The sequence below is a fragment of the Cricetulus griseus genome, chromosome 9 (genome assembly GCF_003668045.3).
Source record: "Cricetulus griseus strain 17A/GY chromosome 9, alternate assembly CriGri-PICRH-1.0, whole genome shotgun sequence".
NCBI lineage: Eukaryota > Metazoa > Chordata > Mammalia > Rodentia > Cricetidae > Cricetulus > Cricetulus griseus.
In genome coordinates, this window is record NC_048602.1 from 5,089,095 (window position 1) to 5,096,594 (window position 7,500).

The window sequence follows — 7,500 nt, forward strand, 5'->3', positions numbered from 1 at the left end:
TTTCCCTCTTCCTTTCCTTCCTCTGTGCTTTTGTTCTCTGGTGCTTGTGGTATTCTGGTCAGGGCCTCTCTGTTTCCTGCCGTCATGCCTTTGCTTGCCCTTCTCTCTCCCTTGCCTGTCACCTACCTTTCTCTCGAAGGGTTTGCTAGGTAACCCAGGCTGACCGTGAACTCACTATGTAGCCAAAGGGAGCCTCGAACTCACGGTCCTCCTGCCTCTGCTTCCCAAGTGCTAGGGTCACAGGCCTGTGTCGTAATACTCTATTTCTTTGATCTTGCCTCTTGGTTCATATTCTCATTCTCTCTCTCTCTCTCTCTCTCTCTCTCTCTCTCTCTCTCTCTCTCTCTCTCTGTGAGCACATGCACGCGTGCTCCATCCCGTCCCCACTCCTGTCTGTGATGTTTAAGGGGACAGTCACTGCTGGGATGGCAGCCGAATGGCCGTAGAGAACATGGTCTCCTGAGCTCAGATCCCAGCTGGGGCCACTTATTAGCTGAGGGACCTGAGGCAAGCCACTCAGCTTGTCTGTGCCTCAGTCAGATGATCAACAAGATGGGGAAAACCACAAGAAAGCCAGTCCCGAGGGCAGCCATGAGGACATTAAGTAAATTTAGTGTGCACTGAGCTGAACCAGCACCACACACGTAAGGCGTTGAACACACCCTTCACAGGGAACTCATGCCTGCTGCCTCCAGGACCACATCACAAGGTCTGCTGCGGATGTCTGTCTGCTAACCATCCGTGGCTAGATGCCTGTGTCTGCAAACACCTCTACTTATTCTTGGCTTTTGTTTTGTGGTCCAGGATGCCCTCAAACTTGATATCCTCCTGTCCCTGTCTCTTGTGTGCTAGGGTGACAGACACGCACCCAACGGATATCTGTCTGAGTGCCTGTGAGTCCTCTGTATCCATGGCTCTCTCCTGTCTACCTACCTGGCCAGGCTACCTCTGTGTCTATTTCTGCATGTCTATTGATCTAAAAATATTCATAGTGATCTTGGTCCATCATGCCCATCCATGAGTGTATGTCTGGGGGCACAGGGGGGCGGGGCACCCGAGCGTTCGACTGGAGACTCACTATGTCTGTGCAGAGTTCTATGAAGAGAATGGTGATGCAGCCAAGGGGTAGGGGCACACTGACAGTGATGTAGATGAGGTAAGGGGTCAGTTCTGGAATGTTCTTGGTCAGTGTATAGGCAATGGATTTCTTCAGGTTGTCGAAGATCAGTCGGCCTGTGGGGCAGAGCAGGTGCCTCAGCCTCCTTACAGACACGCCCCCCCTCCTGAGCCCTCCTGGCCTGCCCCCTCCCTAACAGGGCACAGACCCTGCTCCACGCCCGTCACAATGGAAGCAAAGTTGTCATCCAGCAAGATCATGTCAGCAGCATTTTTGGCAGCATCCGAGCCAGCAATACCCATGGCTACGCCAATGTCAGCTTTCTTCAGGGCCGGGGAGTCATTCACGCCATCCCCTGTCACAGCCACAATGGCACCCTGAGGGCAGCAGGTCAGATGAGCAGGAGGTCAGAAAGACACCAGCCCAGGGCCAGCCTGGCCCATCGGCCACTCTCCTCAGCAGGGTCTCACCAGTCGCTGGCAGCTCTCCACAATGACCAGCTTCTGCTGGGGACTAGTGCGAGCAAACACCATCTCAGGATGGGTGCGCAGGGCCTCCACCAGCTCAGACGGGTCCATGTCCTTCAGCTGCATGCCATTGATCACACAGGCCCGGGCATCCCTGCAGGAGGGAGCGGCTCTCACCGGGGTCTCCGTGTGGAGGATGTGAGGGGGAACCACGGGGAGAGCCAGTGAGTGCTTACTTCCGATTAACCTGGTCCACGGGCATGCGGAGACGGGCGGCGATGTCTTCCACCGTCTCACTGCCTTCGGAGATGATGCCCACGCTGGCTGCGATGGCCTTGGCTGTGATGGGATGGTCACCAGTCACCATGATCACCTGTGGGAAGACCAGCACACCCCTTCACCTCTTCAGGTCGTCCCCGACCTCCCTGGTGGATGTCTGCTAACACAGTCATTATTCGGCAAGCACGATCACCTGCTGTGCCTGGGACAAAAGGGACAACTGTCCTATCCTTACAGTTGGTATTCTAGGGCAGGGAGATAGAGAGTAGACAAGGTAAAGCCGGGCGTTGGTGGTGCACGCCTTTAATCCCAGCACTCGGGAGGCAGAGGCAGGCAGATCTCTGTGAGTTCGAAGCTAGACTGGTCTCCAGAGCGAGCTCCAGGACAGGCTCCAAAGCTACACAGAGAAACCTTGTCTCGAAAAACCAAAGAAAAAGAAAGTAGACAAGATAAGCAAGTGAACTGTATAGCACATTAAGAGGGGAAAAAATGAGCTCACTGGGGATTGTGGTGGCTTAATTGTACATAAAGAAGACCTCACTGAGGAGGTGACATATGAGCAGAGACCCAAACATGAAAGAGTTGGCCACATGGAGATTCGTAGGAAGAACACCTCCGGCCGAATGAATAGCCAGATGCAAAGGTCCTGAGGCAAGAACAAGCCTCAGTTGCTGGAGCTACAGCCTCCTAGAGTGGGACAAAAACCCAGGTAGACGGTTAAGTGGCTCTTCCCAGGCTGTTGGCTGAACTGAGTTCCATGGCCAAGCCTGAGCAAGTAAGCCAGTCAAGGCATTCTCTCCCCCAGCCACCAAAGCTGATTTGGGGATGAACGTGTGACCCAAGTGAACAGGAGAGGTCGGAGCTCTAAGTGGAGCTGTCTTCCCTGCACACTCACACTGAAATTGAGATTAAAGCCGGAAGAGACATAAAGGAACTAGGCCAGGAGAAAGGCAGCTCCCTCGCTGCCCTGAGCTCCTGGACACGGCTGTACAAATGAAGCTTCCTCCCTCAGAACTCCCGCATCATGAACCAGGACAGTCCGATTCGTGACGGTTACAGGCGGGAGTCTGTCCTCTCCTCTCCTCACCCCCAGACGGCACGCATACCCGGATGCCTGCCGTGCGGCACTTGAGCACAGCATCAGGCACGGTGGCCCGGGGAGGGTCAATCATGGATACGAGTCCCGCAAAGCACAGGCCGCTACTTGGAAAGTTCATGGCCTCCACATCGAAGGAATAACCGGGTGGGTAGTCCTTCTCATTCAGGTAGAGCTGGCAGAAACCTGGCCAGAAGACAGGAATGAGAGGAGTCTAGGCAGATGGTATGCCAGCGGGGCCAGCGGAGCCAGGGCCTGGCTTGTGAAATAACAGGCCCCTCACGCCACTTATAGACTCCAGCTCCTGAGTCCATCCTTAGGGGGCGCACCCCCACCCTGCACATGAGGAGACTGAGGTAATCTGTAATCTCAGCATTTGGGAGGTGGAGGCAGGAGGATAGGGCGTTCCGGGGAACCTGAGCTACATTAGATAGGAAGGAAGGAAGGAAGGAGGGAGGGAGGGAGGAGGGAGGGAGGGAGGGAGGGAGGGAGAGAGGGAGGGAGGGAGAGAGGGGAGGACTCAAAGTTAAGTGAAAGGTGGAACTAGACCATGTGTCTGTGCCTCCAGGGTCTCCAGGGGTTAGGAAAGCTTAACCTTCACAGAAGTTGAGAGGGTCACAGGTAAGGACAAAGGAGGGACTTGGTGGCCCTCGCCTTTACTCCTGCACCGGGGAGGCAGAGGCAGGCGGATCTCTGAGTTGGAGGCCAGCCTGGTCTACAGAGTGAGTTCTGGACAGCCAGGCCTCGTTGAAACACTGGCTCAGAAAACACTGGCAAGGTCCAGCATGGAGACAAAGCCTGGGAAAGATCAAAAATCAAGAGGACACAGGACTAGAGATGGAACACGGGCTGGAAAAGGGGGGTCGGGGTTCAGGCGAGGTATGTAAGGGGTGGTCAGGGTGAAGACAGGTTAGGGGTCAGAACTGACAAAGGGAAGGGAAATCAAGGGCGAGGCTGGGGCAGACCAGCCCCTGCCTGAACCAGAAGTGGGAGAGCTTAGGCCGGCAGCCACAGAGCCTTGCCTAGGTCGCACGAGGGTTCAAGGCCCTCGGGCGTGGGCTCCATCCACAGGGTCCGTGCCCTGCCCTCTTCACACACTGTCCCGCCCCGGGCGGCTCTCACCGAGGACGCGTTCGCCCAGGCCTCCCAGGCTGAGGTAGGCGGTCTGGAAGGCCTCACGCCATTGCTCGTCTAGGGGTAGCTCCTGGCCTTTGATGAGGATGGAGCTGCAACGCTCCAGCACGCGCTCCGGGGCGCCCTTCATCACCAGCAAGTGCCGGGGGTCCCGGGGATCCTCAAGCGTGTGGATGGACAGCTGGGGGCGGGGAAGAGGCGGAGCTGCGGGGCTGCACCGCCTTGGGGGCGGGGATAGACGGGGTGTGACCGTGTGATAAAGGGCGTGGTCACACGAGGAGGCGGAGCCTGAGGGGCCGAGTCCCGCCCCAAAGCAGAGATGCTCCTGCTGTGGGTGGGGCTTGGGTGGGCGGGGAATCACTGTGGGCGGGGTCTATCTGAGCATGGGCGGGGCCACAAGCTGGACAGATAGGGATGGGACTGAGTGAGGATCGTCCTGAGCGAGGGTGGCGCGACCCGCGGTGGCCCCGACCCGGGGCGCGGCGCACCTGGAACTTGTTGGTGGAGTTGAAGGGGATCTCGCAGACTTTGGGGAAGCGGTCCCGGTAGCCCATGGCGTTGCCCAGCGTCAGCTCGGAGAACTTGAGCAGCGCAGTCTCAGACGCGTCCCCGATCACGATGCGCTGGCGGCAGGGTCCAGCGTGAGGGTCGGAGCAGCGGTCCCCAGGCCCCAGACATCACCCCCCTGGGACCCCCGGGTCTCTCACCTTGGGCACTGGCACCGCGTCCTGGCCGGACTTGAAGGCGGCGCGGTTGCACAGGGTGAGCACGCGGCACAGCGCCCGCCACGTCTCCGAGGACTGGTCGAACGTCTGCCCTGGAGACCAGACGTCGGGGCCGGGACCTCAAGGGACTGGATTTTCCAAGCCGGAGCGGAGCCCCGTCCCACTGCATTAAGGCCGCCTTTGCCTGAATTCGGGGTCCCTCCACGCGCGGCAATAGTACCCCGCTTGCTATTCCTGTCCCCAGACAGCCTTAGAGCCTCCCGGAGACCACATTCCCTTCACAGAGCTGCTGAGCTCCCTCGCAGGACCCGGACCCGCCACCTCCCTTCCCCAGGCTCCCCGCCAGACCAGCAAGGGCATCCGGGCCCGGCACCCTCCCCTCCCACCCCCACACCTGACTGGTCCTCCGTGGTGTCCGCCGTGTGGATATGGTTGTCAAACCACAGATGAGACACCGTCATGCGGTTCTGAGTGAGAGTTCCCGTCTTGTCTGAGCAGATGACCGACGTGGAACCCAGGGTCTCCACGGCTTCTAGATTTTTGACCACGCAGTTTTTACTGGCCAGCCGCTTTGCTGTCAGTGACAGGCAGACCTGCGGACAGACGGGGGACACAGGCATGGCCAGGCCCTGCCACCAGCCCTAAGTCTCCTCCTGTACTCCAGCTGCTACATTTTGAGGGCAGGATTCCCCGAGCCAAAACAAAACAAAACAAGACAGCCATTTGCAGCCCATGCCTTCCCTAGCATCACCAGATACCCTTAGAGCTCAGGCTCTCCGCCAGCTCACATCAACACAATGGAAACGAGAAAATGAACTTCTTAGCCTCCCTCCTTTAGGTGGGTCTTGAGCTGGGGCTGACTAACTCCGAAGACCTCATCTTCCTTGTTCCAGGACTTGGCTTGTTCATTTCTGAGCTCTGGTGTGTGCCAGGGGCCCAGACCAGAGTAGCCTGGGAAATGTTTACTGGATGGATGGGTGGTGTTGGGTGGGGAGGGGAATGGATGGATGGACAGGTAGAAGGGTATGGGAAGTCTGGTGGGATGATCAAACAAGCAGCTCTCTCTTCCCCACACCTCCTCTGTCTCCCCTACTCACCGTGACAGTAGCCAGCAGCCCCTCAGGCACATAGGCTACCACAATGGCCATAAAGAAGACCATGGCCCGGAGGAAGGTGTAGCCGATACACATGGCCACCACAAAGAATGTGGCACCGAAGAGGATGGCCAGGCCCGCGATGATGTCCACAAAATGTTCAATCTCGATTGCAATAGGCGTCTTCTCGTTTTCCACACCAGAGGCCAGGGACGCGATGCGCCCGATGATGGTGCGATCGCCGGTGCTCACCACCAGGCCCTGGGCTGTGCCTGCAGTGGCCACAAGAGGAGAGAGAGAGCTCAGGGCGGGGGTGGGCAGCACCAGGGAGGTGCTCTGTGGAGCAGGCATCACAGGAGACCAAAGGGGCTGCCATGGGGAGTGTGGAGCCTCCGCGGCTTCAGGACAGGACAGCAGGGCTTCACAGACCCTCCAGACACATGGTGGAGAAGAAGGCGATGTTGCGGGTCTCCAGGGGACTCTCATGTGTACACTCGGGTGAGCGGGTCTGTGGTTCAGACTCTCCAGTGAGCGAGGAGTTGTCCACCTTGCAGCCCTGGGCGGACAGAATGCGGATGTCCGCTGGGACGCGGTCCCCGCCTTTCATCTCCACCAGGTCGCCCACCACAAGCTGGTCTGCGTTGATCTGGAACTTGTCCCCGTCTCGGATCACGGTGGCTTGCTGCGGGGGCGGGAGGGGCAGTGGGAGTTGCTTACTGTCTCGGAGTCATGAGAGGCGAAAATCGGGAAGAGCTGAAGCTTGAGGAGTTGGAGGTCGTAAATAAGGATAGATTGGGGCTGGTGGGACGGGCCCCCTGGCCATGGAAGGAGATGGCCTGGGGTGGTTTGGAGACTCTGGGGCCTGAAGGGAGAGGTAGCAGGCTGGGGGACCCACCTGGGGTACGAGATTCTTGAAGCTAGCGATGATATTTGTGCTCTTGAACTCCTGGTAGTAGCCAAAACAGCCAGTGACTACAACCACGGCAATGAGTGCTATCGCCAGGTACAGCTGCAGAGTGAGATGCCAGCCTGCGTTAGAAGTCCCTTCCTCAAAGCTACTGTCCCTCTTCAGAGTCCCCTGGTGTTCTTGGGAGTTCCCTTCCTCTACCAAGAAGCCTCATGTGCTATCCCTGTGACCCAACCCGCTGTCCCCATGTTCCATAGATGCAAATTCACTTGCCCTGTATTTTCAATGTCTTGTGTCCATGTCCCTAACCCCATAGTCGCTGGTTCCTCATCTCCATGCCCCCGTATGGTCCTTGTCACATGTTTCTTGGTTTATTCTTGTCTCCCCTAACTCCTGCATCTGTCATGTCTCCTCCTGTCACTATGTGTCACTAATCCATATGCCACCCCGTGCCCTTGTGTCCAGTAGCCCCCATGTCATCTTGTCTCTGTTCCCGCCTCTGTGCTGCAGACCTATGCCGAGACTGGAATCTCCATGCCCCAAATGCCAAGTCTGTGCACCTGAGTACCAATCCCATGTCACTTGACCTATGGCTTTCCAAGCCCTTGTCTAGTGTCATACATGCCACCCCATGTCCCCTGTCTGACCCTGGCATATCCAGTGTCCTCTCTGCATCTCTAT

The 7,500-nt window shown here is 57.7% G+C and overlaps 1 protein-coding gene across 2 annotated transcripts in view; it reads right to left on the bottom strand.

Annotated features, from left to right (window-relative positions):
* Window positions 1-7,500, bottom strand: part of Atp4a (ATPase H+/K+ transporting subunit alpha) — a 14,210-nt gene that overhangs the window by 3,850 nt on the left and 2,860 nt on the right. Inside the window, exons 5-16 of one of the 2 annotated variants that reach the window (XM_035449300.1) lie at window positions 6,808-6,921; window positions 6,342-6,594; window positions 5,916-6,184; window positions 5,213-5,411; window positions 4,801-4,910; window positions 4,582-4,716; window positions 4,082-4,274; window positions 2,970-3,145; window positions 1,821-1,957; window positions 1,615-1,738; window positions 1,326-1,494; window positions 1,079-1,233 (exon numbers count right to left, since the gene is read on the bottom strand). In XM_035449300.1, coding sequence (XP_035305191.1) covers window positions 1,079-1,233; window positions 1,326-1,494; window positions 1,615-1,738; window positions 1,821-1,957; window positions 2,970-3,145; window positions 4,082-4,274; window positions 4,582-4,716; window positions 4,801-4,910; window positions 5,213-5,411; window positions 5,916-6,184; window positions 6,342-6,594; window positions 6,808-6,921 — 2,034 coding nt within the window. Of the gene's footprint in view, window positions 1-1,078; window positions 1,234-1,325; window positions 1,495-1,587; window positions 1,739-1,820; window positions 1,958-2,969; window positions 3,146-4,081; window positions 4,275-4,581; window positions 4,717-4,800; window positions 4,911-5,212; window positions 5,412-5,915; window positions 6,185-6,341; window positions 6,595-6,807; window positions 6,922-7,500 lie in introns of both variants that reach the window. The other variant, XM_027431083.2, reaches the window with a different exon arrangement.